General features: G+C 38.5%; 1 protein-coding gene across 1 annotated transcript in view; it reads left to right on the top strand.

The window, feature by feature from the left end:
• LOC143329349 (cadherin-18-like) overlaps positions 1-19,469 on the top strand; it is a 194,364-nt gene that overhangs the window by 132,826 nt on the left and 42,069 nt on the right. The window contains exons 5-8 of the mRNA XM_076745192.1: positions 740-907; positions 2,537-2,724; positions 6,708-6,961; positions 9,705-9,841. Of these exons, the coding sequence (XP_076601307.1) occupies positions 740-907; positions 2,537-2,724; positions 6,708-6,961; positions 9,705-9,841 (747 nt within the window). The remainder of the gene's footprint in view (positions 1-739; positions 908-2,536; positions 2,725-6,707; positions 6,962-9,704; positions 9,842-19,469) is intronic.

Here is a 19,469-nt window from a genome sequence, read left to right as displayed (position 1 = left end):
TTATACAAGATTCACAAAACCTTTTTGATATGATTTTCTTGCTAAATCAACTTATGCATGCAGTGCATTTCTAATTTATCCAGTAAAACCACAGCATTACAATTACACAGTGTAAATCACATCTCAGCAGCATCATATGATTTGTTGTCAGCAAAACAAATGGCATTAAAAACAGCATCAAGAGACTCATTTTAACCTAACTTCTTGATGCTTGTGAGGTGATCTGAATCAGGTCCAAACCTTCCTGCCACACCAGACATGTTGCAGGGATGCACTAGTTGTGTTAATCAGTCTCTATTTTTTTTATTTTTTTTTTATTTTACTCAAAAGTGTATTTTGGGAGGTACAGGGGTGTGCAATCTGGAGGGAAAGTCATGTACCATAGCCTGCCCATGGTACATGACTTTACCCTAATCTACCCCAATGTCAGCTCCTGGCAACGGACACTTGAACGCTACCATATTGACTGATGATTCTGCAGTTTTTTGTGGGAGGACAGTCTGGGGAAAATAATAATTTAATAATAATTTAAAATAGAATTTGTTGGACTAAACCTTTAGATATGGTTTACTCATGACAAAAAGTTAATCATCATTCTAAATTAGTTATAATGATGTATATGTACGTAGCTCTAACCACATGACGTTTTTTGTGGACCAATGACTGTAAACAGACTGTGTTGTTCATATTAGGTTTACTCCAATACTGATAGATTTTTCTGTCCTCATCTGTACCTCAGGTATCATCCGTACAGCAATGTCCAACATGGACCGTGAGACCAGGGACCACTATGCTGTGGTGATTCAGGCCAAAGACATGGTAGGCTCGGTTGGAGGACTGTCTGGATCCACTGTTGTCAACATCACCCTCACTGACGTCAATGACAATCCTCCAAAGTTTTCACAGAGTAAGTGATCCCTCTCGCATACGGAACAGTTTATTTCTGTCAGCAGCAGGTCAACAAGTGTTCAATGTTCAATCTAGTCCTACTGAAGTAGGACAGCTGAGATCACTTCTACTGCCGGGCCAAATATCAAATCAAAGTTCTGAGACCACTCTGCCCCACTCTGTGGGGACCTGTATTTTGTCCCCACAAGTAAGGTGAGTCCCCACAATGTGACTGTGTAAACAGGTTTTTGTCCCCACAACGTGAGTAATACATGGGAACACACACACACACACACACACACACACGCACACACACACTTTAGGCTTCGGGCCAGCATGAATATTATTATGCTAATGAAGGTAGTAAACATGTCAAGAAATGTTATATTACCAATGACATGGCAAGTCAACCTACTTATTTAATACACACACATTTATTTTTTGTCTCTGATCCAAGGACATGGAAAGTGGCAAACACAGAAGTTGTATGCTATATACAAGAAACATTTAATCCGAGAATGTTATATGCTCCCACCACAATTTTGTGTAATACAGCCAAATAGAAAACCAGATATAAAAAAGGGGGGTGTAGAGAGTGAACTCATTGTCCCTGGCTGAACAACAGTGTGGAAATGAATGGTCATTGTCAGAGAACTGATCCAAAAAATAAGAATAAATTAGTCATTGCTTGGTTTTGTCCAAGGTCAAATCAGACATTAGTGGGGAACCTCAATTCAGCTCCACCAGAATACTGTCTTTGCTGAGATACTCAAACAATAAGAAGGCTCCAGCTCAGGTGTACATACAGTGTTGAGCAGAACTTACTGCAGTACTTAAATCACATTATTGGATGCAATACAGAATCAACTTCAAAATTCCAAATTATTAGTTTGGCTACACAATGTATATTTGACATGCTCACTACTCTCTGTCACCTTGGATTTACTTGGTTTTATCTGTCATTTGGTCAAAATTCAGTTATTCACATATTCTTATTCTGTGACAATTTATTATTATGTGAGGTTATTTTTTAAGTTGTATGCATTTTACGATGTTTTATTAACAAATCAAAAGGGTTTTGTCTACAAGGCCAAACTCTTTTTTTGGTTCTATAAGGTTCTATCAGCACTTTGAAAGAGCCGGTCAGATTCTGCCTCTTTGCCATGATGCCCAGTTATTGTGAGGACAGGAGAGAAGAGAAAATGTCACATATGTCACCATATGATGTTTACAAAAAAACTTTTACTGATGGTTTCATGAAGGACAGTGGTACAAATGCTGTCTTAATCTTAATCATTTGTCTTTGGGCAGCTCTCTCTGAATGTGGTTTCAGCTATTAGCTTGCTCATCACAGAACTAGCCTGCATAACACTGTCTCTGTCAAAATATGGTCTTATGAAAGCTGCTTGCTGGGCATCAAAGTTTAGCTGAAGAGTGTCAACTTTTTCAAAGTGCTTTTGTCCTTGCAGCTCATCTAGTTTAGCATGTTTTAGAACTGGTTAATTTGTTCATGCATTCAGAGTCAGAGGAAAAATCAGGAAACGGTGAGAGAAGACGTCAGACTGCATGTAAAAAGTCCTACATGATTATCATTATTATTATAAGGTTCAAGTGAAAAATATCTTGAAATCTTGTGTTGCTGTTGCAGAGAGCTACCAGTTGTACGTACCAGAGCTGGCTCCAGTAGGGAAACCAGTGGGTCAGATCAGAGCCAGCGATGAAGATGAAGGACAGAACGCTGAGATGACCTACAGCATCACTAATGCAGATGCAGCTGCCATCTTCACCATCACCACTGATACTGACCGCAGGGAGGGTATCATTTCCCTCAAGCAGGTATGAATCAGAGATCATGGCACACAGGTCAACACTGATGCTTATGTAAGCAAATAATGTGTTTCAAGTGTGAGCTGCAGTTTCAACTGTGGCTGTGGGAGACACTGTAGCAGGCAAGAACAGGATGAAGCTTTCTTCTTTAGCTTGTGATTTCATTTGTCTTTACAACTGTCATGGCAGTTCCTTGATGTCGTGGTGTATTGAAACCGAAGTTCCAAGCCACATGGACCAAAAATCAAAGTTTCAACCGTGTTCAATTGTTCAGAAAAAATTCTTCTTGTGTTCATTAAGAAAGTCAGAAAGTCTGGAAGCAAAGACTTTAATGTCGACAGAAAAGGAGGACAGGTTCAAGCACACACAAGATGCACTGGAAGTGTTCTGAACTGAGATGACCTGGGCGTTGTCTTTCATTCAGTTTTTTTTTTTTTTACCACGTCTCTGGGCCGTCCTCTTAAGTACTGTCCAATAGTTATGTTTTGATACACCATTAGGTAACCTTTTGGTAGATGATCAGAGAAGCAACTGCCAAGACACCTGCACACAAATCATAGGAAAGTCCCAGGAAGCATGCGCATGAGTACCACCATGCCTCTGCTTAATGCTCAGCACAATAACACTACACGATTGTTGCCACAGCCGTTCTCTGGTCATCAGTGCTCTGCTTACATCACAACACATCTGTTTCTCAAGTCATCACATGTCTGCTAGAAAAAAAATTACACTACGATGTATCACCTTTGAATGACTCAGCTGAGGTTTTTTCTGCACAGGGATGCCAGAATGTAACCGTATGTCTTGACATTTGAGGTTGAAACACCCTTTGAGTCACATTGTGCACTGTGCTTTTCAATTGAATTTCAAATCAACTCACTGCTTTGTTCTTGGATGGCTGTGATTGGTTAGTCACATCACTGTAGTGCAACAAAAAATAATAAAACTGGACATAGTTCTACTCCCATCTGTAAGTAGAAAAGCAATTTAAGGCAGTTGAGCTTGGTAAGGTAAAGTTGTGCATTGGACGTGCTTCCTTTTAATTGTGAAAATTTCCCACTTCTTGTATTGCACGGTCCTTTGCTTCCTTGTGTATATAGTGTATTTTCTTGTAACAGTTAACAACTTTCTGCATTGTTACTCATCTAAATGGACAAATAAACAGGACATTTTTTTAGAGTTAGAGTTTTTCTGACTGATTATTATTATTAAATGCTTTCATTAGTGGGTATAAATAATGGGACATGATGTGACCACTGGAACCAAGTTCAGCTCAGTAAGCTTTGCAATTGGCAGTAGCTCATTTATGTTGAGCAAAAAGTAAGAAATCAGTATATATACTAATGTAGTACATGTTTCTAACAACAGGTTGAGCTTGGAGACCTTTTGTTCCCTGGATTGTGGGCCAACTCCTAAAAGAACAAGGTCTCACACTGGTTGCAAATGCAAATGCTCATCTAGACTGAAAAAAAACATATATGAGTTTATTCTATTTTCTATTATCTTAGTTTGGGCAATAATGCATTTGGTGAAAGACAGACACAGTAGACATTGCTAAAGGGTATATTTTTGCTGACAGTTACTAACAGACAGCTAGTCTAAAGAGGCAGTGGTGGAAGAATTATTTACATCCTCATAGCAATAGCAATACCACAATGTGAAAATACTCCATTAAAAGCAAGTCAAGAATTTACTGATGTTTAATCAACAATGTTTAGATTTCAAAAGCAAAAGTACTAATTAATCACAATGGCCAGGTTATGAGCGCTTAATATATATTAAGTTAATGGATCATCACAGGATTTGTAGTATAGGTGGAATTATGGTGCCACATTCTGTACTGCACTGCTGTGGGATAGTACTACAGACATGATGTGTTTTTTTTTGTTTTTTTGTTTTTTTTTTTTTCATTTGCACCAATAATCAGTTTGGGGAAGCAAATTAAACCACCACTAGCTGTTGTTGAGATGACTTTCAGTATGGTCTTGAACCACAGAGCAACTGTTAGTTTTATTCTTAACCAAATAAATAAAATCCAATTAAAAAAGAAAATGAAACTTTGTTTACTTATTTAGCGTATATTTTGTGCAGATAAAAATTGTGGTAAGTTACTGTAGGTAAAACAAAAAAAGAGAGTTGATGATTTGACATTCTGCTCAAGAGTTAATTGGATTGGACAACTATTGAGCTACTCACGCACTATGAGGTGCAAAAGGCTGCAAATTTTATTGTGCAGTCACAGTTTGAACAGTTTTCTTCTTCTTTTCAAATATACTAAAGATAACTGTAAGGGAAATGGAATTGGATCAAATCCAGCATGCATGCTGAAATCCTTTGATACGGTCAAGTGTGTCTGATTTTCTCTGCAGCCTTTGAACTATGACAGCAGGGAAGCCTGTGCTCAGCAGGAGTGAGTATTACTGTTTTTTCAGAGCCGCAAGTTAATAATGGTTTTGATTTTAGTTGTAGCTTTTCTCCAATCGATCAAAAATGTGTGCTTTACAATTTGCTGCTCAATCACTCATTCACACAAACACTGTGATGGTTGAGCTACCATGCAACGGACAGCTTTGCCCAAGGACACATTGACAGGTGGACAGGAGGAACTGGGGATCAAACTGCCTAGCGTGACTAGAGCACAACCTGGTCTTTCACCTCAGACACAGCCATTCTTCTTATATACAGAGAGAACACTGAGTATCCTCAGAAGAAACCAGAATACCAAAAACAATGATTTAGTCAGACAGAATAGGAAAGACCTCTTACAAATGGGTAAATATTATTAATAAAATATGAAAAGCAATTGATTAGTCCCCAGAATGTACACAGGGGGTTGTATTGCATATATGAATATTGGCACAGAAATCTGCGCACATGAATTGCTAAACCAAGTGGATGGCTTAATAATATATGTGTACAGATTGATACACTGTGTACACAGATTAATAAACTGTTTAAATGGATTGCTAAAATGAGCATACGGTTTGGTGCAAATTTGGAAATAAGACCTCCAGATATTACAGCTGGCAATCAGAATAAAAGCCTGGAATTGTCAATCTTTTAAAAAAGAAGAATTAAAATCCACATAATTGTGTTTTCTGCCAACAGACTAAATTTTACCCACAATATAAAGACTTTGACATGTCAAATAGTAAAAACTCTGCTTCCAATTACATACATGCTACACACATGCTGTGTGCTAATTACTTCTCTCTGTGCTCTCCCTTCTGATTGAGTAATGTGCATGAGGGAAGTGTTGGTGGAGGCCAACAGTCCTCTACAGCTCCATATCCAGAAACATAATGACTATCGAGGACAAGGGGTCATTCCCATGTTATAATGTGTATAAACCAGTGTTTTTCTGCCGAATACAATTTCAGTGTAACAGGATGGAATACAGTCTGAGTTTCAAACTCAGTCTATAGTTAATTTGTTATGAAACTGTGTTGCTGTGAAGTGACCTGGTTATTGTTGCACTGTTGGTCAAAATGCACATTCTGAACATACTAGTGTGTGTACTAGGTTTCTTATAGCTCTGTATACTCTGTGTCTTAAGTGTTTTCTTAAACATTCAACATGTGACTGCTGGATAAAGAAGAATCTGTCTTGCAAATGTGGCACATTATGGGAGATGGAAACACTGTTGTTTCTCCTTGACTCTAACACTGTTTGACTCCCACCCCCTTTTTGTGAAATTCAGTGGTCCATACCAGAAGTCTCATTGTTCCTATGAATACATTTTGACTGAGTGCTCTCACAAATATATTTTCCACTTATAGTTTATGAATGTGCATACACTCATTAACAGACCTCTTTTCACATGCAGTAGATTTCAGTATGTTTCTTCTACTTCTCCTGTGATCCCTGACAGGCACTGTATAAATGTAATGTAACTCAAGACTCAATTCTCCATTTGACATTGTCACATTTAAACTGATCATCCTTGAAATGTGTCCTTGGTAGGATAATTGTGATTTCTGTCTCCTCTCCAGCCTTTGAACTATGAGAAGAGAAAGGTTCACACACTCAACATTGAAGGCTCCAACACTTACCCAGACCCCCACTTCTCCCACCTGGGGCCATTTAAGGATTCCACAACACTGCGAGTCATTGTGGGTGATGTGGATGAGCCTCCTGTCTTCTCCTTGGACTACTACATTATGGATGTGTATGAAAACTCACCTGCTGGCACTCAGGTTGGAACTGTAACTGCCGTGGACCCTGATAGCACCAACAGCGCTGTCAGGTAAAGGAAACATTGAATGATGTGATGTGTGTGTAGTTTTGCATGTGTATAGCTGGTAGTATTTGGGGTTTAGGTGTTGGGTCAGAGCTGTGTCACAGTGTGTGGCTTCAGCATGTACAGCAGGTCCACTGATGAAGTGTTCCTGTTTGCAAAAGCCTCACTTCTCTGAAAATGCTTCATTTCCTTAAATTGCCTGCTTTATATCTCCCTTGGAACACTAGCTGCACAGAGGAACAATACTTTCTGTCATGCCCCCCCTCCCCCAGCCCTAGCAGGTAGAAGGAACTGGTGGAAGGAACTGTATGTTACGATCATTACTTAGCCTGTACAGTGTCTCTCTGAAAACTATTGGTATGCATTGTGCCAAGACTAGTCTGGTGTTTTGGCATGTGGGAGTAGTCTTGGTCATGTACAGGGGGACATAGTTACAAACATAGTAAACATAGTTTAGTTCCCATGTTTGTCACCTTGGAGGAGGACAAACATTACTTATCAAGCTTTCCTCAAAAGGTCCCAGTTCTGGAAGCATTTTATTCACTGATATCCTCAATGCTCCCCAGCATACTCCTATATCTCCCAAATTAGGAAACAATACTTTAGGTTAATGTTATGGCCATCAGTTTTGATTATTTCAATTTTGTTTCAGGCATACATATTCTCAATACTATAAAAATATTACAATACCTATGAGCTGTAGTGCAGTCAATTTGTTATTACACTCAAAAGCAAAACACATATCCGGGGTTGCCAAATTCATTCAAAACTTGGTATTACATTTAAGATGCAGTTTTCAGAGGTAGGGTGGGGTGATAACAATAAATCTTCATTTATTAATGTACATTTATAAGAATAACAAAAAACATGTGTTTTTCAGTCTGATGCCACCACAAAATTTCCTTCAGGATTGCAAGAGCCTTAATTCTGTATATTACCCAGCCCAACTTGAAAGTAAATTGTCTTTGCAGTAAATGAACCAGATTTTTTCTAACTCCTCCCACTCACAGGTCTATACTACAGCACAGGGAACAGGGTGTTCTTGAGGATGGTTTCCTGAATGGTAATCTCTATACTGTCAGCTTCATGGTGTAGCGGTGTATAGATATCTTAGGGGACCGCTTACTGAAGGTTGTGATGGACTCAACATTGAAAAAACCCCAAAAAGCCCTTTGATTCAGGCTTCACATTGGTCTTCTGGAGCAGATCGGTAGCAAGGGCCAAAGAGGTATACAAAAGCTTTCTATTCTCAGCCCAGCAGCTGGTTGCACAACCCCTGATAGACCTTTTTCAACAATAGCAGCACTGTGGCATTCTGATGGACTGGATGGATTGAATACTGCGAGACCTGTGAGACATAGGGCTGTGATACATTTTCACTCTACTTTTTTCAACACAGTATACAGTATACTGCATACAGCAATACCATGACTATACACGGTCCACTTTACATATGCATTCCCAGTGGAAATGTTTTATCCTGGCACTGTTACTGCCTTTCTATACTCATGTAGTACTACAGGGTTATTAAGGAGGTAATTATTCATTTCTGGACTCAATTTATCTGTTTAGTAGTGTAGTTTTAATGGAGGAGCAAATTGTGTTGTGAAACCGTGTCTGTTTATGTCACTATAAAATCCTACCCACTATCAACATATAAATCATGGTCAACAACATTACCTATTATGGAAACGGGGCAATTTTAAGATGGGAAATAAAAACTGATTATCTGTCTGCTTGTTTGCATTGTGAATTGGGACATTTGCCATTTTCAAAATGATATATTATCAGTTGCTAACAGAACTTAAGGCAGACACAACTTTCTGTTGATGCTTGTGCATTTATTGTAGGACTGAGTTATCATGACTGAGTTGTTTGGTTGTGACTCTTAATAATCATGTGATTTGCACATCAGCCTTATTGTAAAAGAGTAAATTAACACTAAATTCAATTCAACAAAATTTTGAGTTAGTGATAAAGTGACTATACATACTGTCTACTGGTCCTCACCCCTCTATAATGTGTATTAAAACAAAAGTTATTTCCCTTTTTGCAGGGAAAATCCAGCAGGTCAACAGCTGTGCATCCAGACCCCAAAAGAATCTGTGAAAAGTTTATGACCTGCCCTTGGACACTGCAACCCAGAACACAAGGGAACATCAAGTTTAGCCTTACCTTGAATCTGAGTGTAAACACAAATTTGTGATATCCCATAGTTTGAAAGTCAGTTGTGGTCCAATATGCAACTTAGTTGTGATGTGTAAACTTGAAGCTTCCAGTGCCCCTTCCATGGAAGTATTAAACAGAAACGGATACCTTGCTCCACCATAGTACCCCATTAAATTCTAATATAAGGCTCCTCCTGTTTTTTGGGGTCCATACAGCATGCATATTGGAGTCTTTTCCAGTTGAGAGCATGCCACTTAGAGACTTCTTCTACCTGAGCCAACTCACTTCCCGTTGGCTAACCACACACATAAATGGAACAAATTAATTTAATCATACTGCTCATATAGACTTTACAAATTTACAAGACCAAAAGGTTCAAACTGTGATCATAAAAAAGTAATTTGGGGATTTTATAACTTTCAAAAAAAATGTATTTACCATTTTCTACAAGCATATTTTTCAAGGATCATGGGATTATGAATGTATGAAAAATGTTTTTTGGGCCAATTAGAGTCATGTGATGATGTTTCAATGGCATAATTCCACTTTAAAGTTCACACTGTATCATTCTGCATCACAGGTACTTCATAGAAAATCAAGAGGAAAGACCTTTGTATTTCACCATTGGGGTGAACAGCGGCATCATCAGGACGACTCAAGCTTTAGACCGGGAGGAGAGGGCGTGGCATAATATCACTGTGATGGCTGCAGAGGTTGGTAAGTTCACAGCAACAGCAGGCCAGATCAATTGTCTGCTATCTATTTTGCTGCATATTGATCCATCAGCATAACATCCATATACCGACGGAGCCACCTGGAATGGCTGGCTGGTCCGGGACAGGGCCTACACAGATCTGTAGATCTCTGCAGGGTTCCCACTGGGTCTTCAGCTGTAAAAAGATCCTCCTCAATGATGCAATGAATGCAGCTCCAACTCCTAATGCCCCTAAGCACCAGTGGAAACCAGTTGCATAGTTTTATCTATTTATGGAAGCACAAATCATTTACTACCATCAAAGTGCTGTAGTTCACCTGTTTTACTTTGAGTTTGCCCGGTGCTGCTGTTATCTTAAGGTCAGGAAAATATTAGAATTTATTTATTTATTCTTTAAAAAAAAAAAAAAAAAAAAAAAAACATTGAAACAGATATTTGTTATTAGCTAACATAAAATACAAGTTGTTCAAACTAAGTGAGCAAATGAGAAGGCAGAAGACACCTCTGCAGTTATTACTATTCGGTGCCATGACAATGCTAAAAGATGTGTTATTCACACACAACCGTAAATGAGAGTCATATGGGTGGGACATTAATGATATACAGTAAGGAATTACTGCGTGTTATGGTGTGCGTACAGTTTGTTCTACTCATCTGTATAGATCTGCTGTTAACAATGCATAATTTATCTTGTCAGAGTAGTCTCCACTCCAGCACTACAACATACAAGCCGGGACAAATGGACACAACAGTTTTTATGCAGAGTTTATATGCTGTTTATATGTTTATATGCGGTTTTTATGCTTCTTTTACTTCAGTAAAGTGTGCATCTATAACATAATCTACTGAAATGTTCAGCAAAATACAGCTATAAATGTGACTCTGACACATGTTAGATGTATAAATATAACAATAATGTTTTTCAGGTGTCACTGAATGTATGCAGCATTTTACAGAAACTTCAGTCGTGTTGTTCTGTTTGCTATCCACAGCTACTGTGTCAGATCCTTTCTTTATTAAACACCTGCAACATCACACAGCAGCTGAAACAATGAGTCCCTCTTTAAATTGATAGAGTGATGTGACCAATTACACACATGGCACAGCAGTCGTATCTTTGATCAGGATCGAGCCAACAAATGTGTCATTCAACATAAGTGTGAGAAACAGTGAAAAAAATATGGGAAATTAATGATTTACAACAAGAAATAACAGTGTACAGATCACCTTCTTTACAGCTGAATCTAAGGTGTAAATGAATGCTGAATAAAAAGCTGAATAAAACATTCTCTTTAACTTGTTTTAGCACAAGAATGGAAAAGTAAATAGGAAAGTAAGATTCAAACAAATATATTCTTAATTTTCCGGTGATTTCATACCGTCCTTTCTCACATTCCCAAACACATTAGCATTTGAGTGTGCCTTTTTGTTTGCACTTAATGGCTCATTGTTGTGTCATCCTGAGGTTCACAACTGTTGGTTCTAACATGTACAAACACAAATCCACTTAAGAAAAATTGTGTTTTGTTAATGGAACATCCAAACCTATTTCACTGTGATCCTTGCACAGTAGATAAATACTGGTAGTTGGGAATGTATTGATAATAAGAACATTGCTGAATTTTGGGGAAGTGTATCTAAAATGATGCACTGAACTTCAAAGTCATTTTGGTGAAATGTGAGTGTACAGGTAAATGGCGGGGGAACTGGATCCTGGCAGCCAAAGAGCCTCTGGCTGGAGGCAACAGTTCTGAGTGGCTTGTATTGTATTTGTCCTTCCAGCTACCATTACAAAAGCTCTCTATCATCCATCCGTTGTCCACTGTATGTGTCTTTTAGGCCACCTCGAAGCACTTATACTGTATCACTGAGCATACTCCCTGGAGGGCTGGACTTCCAAGTTTTCAGATGTAGGTCTTGTTCATTTTGCTGGTGAACACACTTATTTTAAGGTTTTTTGGACAAGAATATCTGCCAAATGAATGCAGGGTCTCTGCAGATACAGACACCACCATACACATGGGGTAGACAAATTCTGTATTTGTCAGTCTGAAGAAACATGCATTTACAAGTTAGAAAGAAAGTAATCCATGTGTCCAGTATGCAACTTCTTAGCATAACAAAAGCCTATAGAAATTTCCTGAGCCATTTTAACTACTGCAAATGAATTACTTCATGGATTACATTTCATTTGTCTTTCAAGATTTGCATGACCTCAAAAACAAATTGCATAAAATATTAGGACATTTTTAGAAGGCTACTTATCTTCTCGAATTTCTGTGGCATATTCTTTAAGAAACACTTAATGATCTGACAATACCTCTGCGTAGATGAGATTCTGCCTCTGCTGAAGGCATCTGAGCAATTGTCCATCAGTTCTTTCTTGATCCTTCTCTGTCATTTCTCTGCAGCTGATGCTTATCTTGCCAATTACCCTTTCTCCTACCCTTTACTGCACAATAGTGTGAGTAATGGACTGAGCGGGGGTATTCATAAATGCCAGGCGGCTCCGTCAGCCTGACGCTGACTCTCTGGGGATTAATCTAAGATCCAAACCTCCCGTGCAGCTACAGTATAATTTAAGAATTAAATACGCTACTCCAGAATGTGTCTCCTCATGTGAAGCAATGGGAAATGAATCTCAATACTAAGGTTTGTCTTAATGAGAGTAGTATACTCAGTGGGAAATTAAAAGCCATCATTCCTTATTTGCAGTCAATTTTTGTCTCATGTTGATGGTAGAGATAGGGAGGGAAAACACATATTCAAAAGAGGTGCTGGCTCACAGGTACAAAGACAGGACAGAAAAGTAGTTGTCTAAATCTAGCCCAGATGCCAGGAATGTGCGGTGGTCCAGCTGTTTCCCATTGGCACTGATTGCTCTAGCCAGGCAGACACATAGGCAATGCAACTATGAGTAGCAACAGTAATCCAAAAACACCTCATGAAACACAGCCTAGGTGTTCTTGTTGTTGAGGAACTGTCTTACTCCTGCAGCAGTTTTTGACAAGCATGCTCTGTGATATGGAAAATTGCCTCCTGGAGAAGTGATGCCGCAGGACCCGTGGCACTGTGTCTCCATGCTGCACCATGTGTGGATTGTGAAGTTGAATTACATTTCAGTGTTTTCACTGTTGCAAAGTAGTAATATATTCTAATATCTAGGAGACATTTATATTTTGTGGCTGCTTTGTAAGGCCAGTCTTTCCATGAGAGTAATCCATGGATTTAGCATTGTAGTAACAGTACATTGATGGACTCACATAAAATTGAACCTTTTTATACCATTCTTATTTGTTGGCACCCACATTACCCACAATTCAGTTCACAGGTAACTTGGTTGGAAACTGCGATGTTTTGCTAGTAGCGGCCAATGTGGGCGCCTCAACACCTGAAAGCACTGATATGTAAAGAACCAACAAATGACCTTGGCCACAGTCATTACAATTGTATTTCACCTACTGATCTTAATATACCTGTAATATAATTTCTAACATCACTGTTTAAAAATGAGTAACAGTCATGTGATATTTTGCCATCATATTTACACCTTATGACTTTCTGACATTGCCTGAATTTTAACTTACTGTAATACTGTATATGTTCTGTTGTAGCTACTCATCAGATTATTCTATATATTAACCAACTGTCAGCCACAGGTGTTATTAAACAGGACAGAGTTGAAAAGTGTAGATAGAATATTCATAACACATCCATATCAGGATAGATACACCCAGCCCAGTGGCATGTGCCAGCACAAATAGTCAAACACACTCTAAATACTACTGTGAAACTAGAGATTAAACTCAGAAAAGGAGATGTGGGTGTACTTGCCCATTTTTTCATTCTACACCTGCAGGTCTTATTCTCTGCTCTATCATGATTAAAGTCTGCCCAGAGTTACATATCTCCTTTGCAGTGGTTTATAGCAGAGAGGTCAGGAACAAAGGTCATCTTCATTCTCTCTGCAGTTGAGACTGGATTCAAAAAGTTCAGCTTTCTGGTGAATTAAGCAGAGGAGAGTTGTTTTTTATTTTTTTTTTATTTTTTTTTTTTTCCAGATGTGGTGTCTGACCTCTGGTAACAGGTACGATCAGAAAATGCCTCTTTCAGTGGCAAGCTGCTCCCCAGACGCCCTCTATAAACCTTCTCTAATGGGATGAGCTGAGAAGAGCCCAGCAAAGCACATAGGTGGAGAGAGGATTTAGACAAGGAGAGATGACAGGGAGGGAAGGGATGAGAGTTAACGACGGGGTAGAGAAAGAAACAAGACATCAGGTCTGCAGTTTGGACTTCAGTCCAAGTTTACTATCCAAAAACTGCAACTTTAACCCTTCTGTTGTCTCAAGGGTAAAAAAAATGTCCCATTCATGAGTATAACCACAGATAAAATCGTCAAATAGCATTTCTTAGAACATGAATTTGGATGGCTTTTTCTGAACTGTCCATAAGGAAGTGACCCATCATTTCTATTATTTACAGGTGAATTGAAATATTAATAAACCATTTATAGCAACTTCATTGCGTAGTAAAGAACACACATGCCTGCACACACACGCAAACACACAATGGAGGAAGAATTATTATTATGCTTAAAACAAAAATTCAGTATCTCCCCTATGGAACTCCAAAACCGGCTATATGTAATAAAATGTTATGAGACAATCTTTTTATTCATTTTTCCCTATACTTCCAATCAGCTGATTAATTTAATTAATTGAATTTCTTCATTTCCACTTTTTTTTAATATCTTGGCATGCATTAATCATTGTTCTATTATCTATCATCAACACATTTTCTTTTTTTATACTTCTGAGGTAATGAAACATGCACGTTCAGAGGCTGGTCCAGGGTTTTTGTGGAATATCAGGGGGTCAATCACGACAACCCTGTCCTCTAGACATGTTTATATCCAATTAATTTGCAATAACAAATATGATTTGAAGGAAATGTAATGCTGACCAAATTGCATTTACAGTTAACATAACAAAGAAATGTGGTTAATTTCGTGTATCTAGCGAGTCATAAAAATGTCGATACTGAACTGGTTAACTAATCTCCCGTCTGTGTATGTCTGTCTACATTAAGGACTACAGTGGTCAAACAGCTAATTTTTCTTCCTGTGCTCCAAAATCGTTTAATCTGACTGTGGTGATTAGAGAACATAATCTAGCCCTGATCCACTAAGAATACAAAGTTATCTGAAATTCTAATGTCAACAGGACAGCCATCAAAATCAGATCTTTTATTTGGCTTTAAGCATCATTCTCACAAGGCTATAATTCCAGTCCATCTATTTACAATTGAACACACATACCTACATCCTCCAGATGAAATTAAATCTGCACTTGCAGAATTCAATTAGACTAATCTAAAGAGTTCCGTATCAAAGGTCTACATCTTTGATATTAGAGTCCTTGTTGTGGCTTAAACACATTACTTTCCTGTGTGTTATCAATATGATCAATGTTTGTGAGATACTGAATTGAAATTGCAGAACCACACACCTGCAGCAATGATACATATGAGAAGAGACAGCACAATGTAAAAAGAGAAATTTAATGGAGGCGATCTAAATGGTGGGAAAGGACAGAGCTCATACATCAGAGATTGATATTAGAGGTCTGACCTTGAACAAGATTCAAGACTGGTATTTTTATCTTGTCTTGTATGAACGTTACTCTCAGTTTGACACAACACCAAGCAGTTGGACGGAACTTCGTCCAAGGTTAAATGATATGAAAGCACACAAGGTGGTTGCCTCCTCCGATGTGAAACATTGGCCAGATTAAACAGGAAAAAATGCACAATAGATAGTCCGCAAGGTTCGACAGCAATTTCAGGTTACACATAGAGTAAAATATAGCTATATGATAAGTCCCTGCATCTGTTTGATGTTCAGATATTGTGAGGTTGGTCTCACAAAGCAAGATGACTGTGCTGGTGAGTTAACTTTAGGTGTAATCCAGGCTTTATGTTTAACAAAGAAGGTTTCTGATCTTTCTGGCAACTTGCACAGCTAATGTGCTGTGAAAAAGGTCTATTTTATTAGTCTCAAATTAAATTAAACTAAGACAAAAAAAACACACAGCAAAAATAGTTTATCTGGCTGAGGCTACAAAAGTAGACATGAAAAAACAATTGAAAGAGTTGAAATAAACAGTGTCAATAATAGAACATTTTTTTACTTTCTTTTGAAACTTTACAGGCAAAATACACACAGACCTATGTGTTACCTCAACCAACCAAGATGGTGACACATGCACATCACAAAATGTGCACAATACGAGGCTCGGCTTGAAGTTATTTGCCCATTTGTTTTAAGTCGGTTCACCCAGAATATCTGCGCTTACATATCATGCAGCCAACAAGAACTTAGAATTTTTGGATAACTTTACTGGCAAAAAGATAGTGAAGGCTACCACCACGGCTCCACTAGCCAGAACTCACAGGTGTTGAGACTGTAAATAAAGACAGGGAAGAGAAGAGTGCTTAGGGCTGAAGGCTAAGCTAAGGCTAACTCCTTTTTGACTCTCTCTAGCCTTGCCAATGTACAATCTGTGGCAAACAAAATGGATGAGCTGTGGCTGTGGATAATCATTAATAAAAGCATTATGGACTGAAACATCATGATTTTTATGGAAGCCTGGCTCAACAGCTGCTTGCTTGATAGTGCCATCAAGCTAATGGGGCACTGCATCCTTTGGGTAGATAGAATAGCAGATGACTCTGTTAAGACCAGGGGTGGAGGACTGTGCATTCATGTCAAAAAAAGAGAATTTAATTTTTAGAATCTGCTGTTGTGACTGCAGCATTTATATTCCCCACATGCTAATGCTAAGCTTGCAATAACAGAACTGCATGCTTCCATTCGCAAACAACAGACTATACACTAGATGGTGGATAACTGACCTGAGCCTGACAGGACATACAAATTCACTGCTTCAGATCACATTAACTGCGTCAGGCTCAGGGTAAGTGTGGGCATTAAAACAGAATACCTTATGAGCTTGGGTTGGATTCAGACAGAAAAATGTCTCAAACTGCGAAGCGCTGCAGAGGTGGTTAAAAATGCATCGCCACTCCACTCCTCGCCATTGAGGTTGTCTAGTACAAGTGGTGTCTTTGGAAAGACACGTAACCTTGTCGAGGACACCTCTCAACCCTAGCCACGGACTGTCCTGCCTATTTGGCACTGCAAGAAACTCTGTTCCAGGACCAGCAGCCTCAGAACAGCCTCTGTTTTTGATGCACCTCAGTGGAAGCATCCCACCCCTCAGTACCGGACATCTCCACACCTCCACACACACTTCTCCAGTGACTTAACATTTACACTAGGACTGTCTCTGCTTCACTTACTGCTGATTCTTACTATAACCCTAATTCCAAAAAAAGTTGTGATGCTGTACGCAATATAAAGACAAGAGAACAGAATGCAGACTTTTGCAAAGGGACTGGATTGTTTTCTGAATTGTTCCCGAGCTCATGTAGCAACATCCTTCATACAATGATGTGTTCACGAAGTGGTGAACCTCGCTCCATGCTTGCTTGTGAGCGACTGAGCCTTTCAAGGATGCCCTTTTCATACAAAATCATGATACTATCACCTGTTACCAATCAAGCTGTTTACCTGTGGAATGTGCCAAACAGGTGTTTTTGGAGCATTCTACCACTTTCTTTATAGTTACAAAAATCAATGAAGTTGATGAAGACATTAAATATATTGTATTTTTACTGTTGTCTATTGAGTACATGTCAGGAAAGGGTTAGCAAATTATCACATTCTGTTTCATTTATGTTTTACACAGTGTCCCAACTTTCTTGGAACTGCGGTTGTAAATATTTTGGGGCTGTATGTTGAATGTACTCTGATTTAGGCAGTGAAATGATTGTATTCTGTTTTACTTACATTGTACATGGCTTCCCAACTTTTTTGGAGGAGGGGTTGTAGAGGGGTGATCTAGCTCAGTGGAGGTCTGCCTCTAATTGTGTGGTAAGTAAAGGACTAATTGGTTCATGTTTCATAATGATCATCCGTATGATCTCATGTCTCATTTTGTATCTGCTGTAAAATGTAAAAGCAAAAAGAATCACTTGGACTATCTGCGATCCCCTGACACATTAAGTTCACATTTGCACTATTGAGTGGATTGTCATCACACAACTATTGGATGGATTGAAATTTGGGGCAAATATCAAATTTTGTACAGACATTTATGTCCCCCTCACAATGAATTTTTAAATTTCTGATGTTCATGTATCCTTGAGGACTAAACAAAACTCATAAAACTCATTAAACATTTGCAAAGCAGATTTTAAATATTTTAAGTGCTGCATTATTTACGTCCATGTGAGGTTGCAGTCTTCTCTGTTTTTGATGGTGTGTTCTTGAATTTCTTGCCACCTCACAGCAACCGGTAACTGTGAAACAGTCATTAATTGTCTATTAACAATAACATTAGCATGTTAGTTATTTTATTGTACGTATGTTAGCATGTTGATATTAGTATTTAACTCAAAGCATAGCTGTGCATAGGTACAGCCTCACAGAGCTGCTGGTGTGACTGTACAGAATTTGTCTTTACTTGGTATGTAATTATACCAACACCATAAACCTTAACCATAATGCGTAATGTAATTTTATTGCAACATGTACATTTTTTCCTGTTCACAATCTGCTAATTGGGCCAACCAGGCCCCCCATGGAAACTGTGAAAACTGAAAAGGGAGGTTGGCTATTGGATAAAACATTGATAGAACATGCAGTAACACAGAGGTGGTTTGCTCTGCTATAACTAGTTTGCTCTCTTTAACTTTAGACATTTATCCAGCCTTCAATCAGGGTTTCAGAGATAAATAATTCTAATCACTCATCTTTTTTCAAGTTGACATTTCATATTCACAGTTATGGTCTTAAGTGACCTTGTTACATCAGAAGACTGCGTGTCCTTCAATATACTATCTCACCTCTTTCATTTTAGTGAATTTCAAACAGCTCTATGAATTCATGCTATTTCTCTGTTTCACACAGATCAACACATCGGTTGGGGCTTCATTTTTAAACTTCTAACTTACTGCAGTGCCACACTGCTGTGGTCCAGCTGCTCAGTGGTGTCAATCAAAAATCCTGGGGTATCAGCTGCCATCTGTTTGTTGTCATCTTGTCAAATGTCAGCCACAGAGTGTGCTGTTAAGCTACAGAATCATTGTGGAGACTTTTACATTGTCAGTATAAGTTTTTAGTATATTCTTCAAGATAATTCACAATTGTAGTGTACCTTTGAGGCCATGTACCTCTATGAAATGTCTTTTACAGAGTGCATAAAAGCACTATCCTCAGCCTGTGATATTTTGCTAACATTCTTGAATTCTATTTTGCCCCAGTGATGACTCATAATTGCAGATGACACCTCTGAGAGCAGAGCAGTTTTCTTTTTCATGAAAAACTTGCACTAGATGGAGATCTTCTTCTAGTCAAATAATGTGCTGAATCACAGCTAATAAAAGTGTGGATTTTAACTAGAACAGTGCACTCAGTAAAATGCTCTACAAGGCTTCTCCCTTCCCGAACAAAGAAGAGTTGAGTCAAGATGGCAGTGAAAATAACAAAAACGTGGATTTATTCATCTC

Source organism: Chaetodon auriga, chromosome 12 (assembly GCF_051107435.1).
Source record: "Chaetodon auriga isolate fChaAug3 chromosome 12, fChaAug3.hap1, whole genome shotgun sequence".
NCBI classification, from domain to species: Eukaryota; Metazoa; Chordata; class Actinopteri; order Chaetodontiformes; family Chaetodontidae; genus Chaetodon; species Chaetodon auriga.
This window is presented reverse-complemented; position numbering and strand designations above follow the sequence as displayed.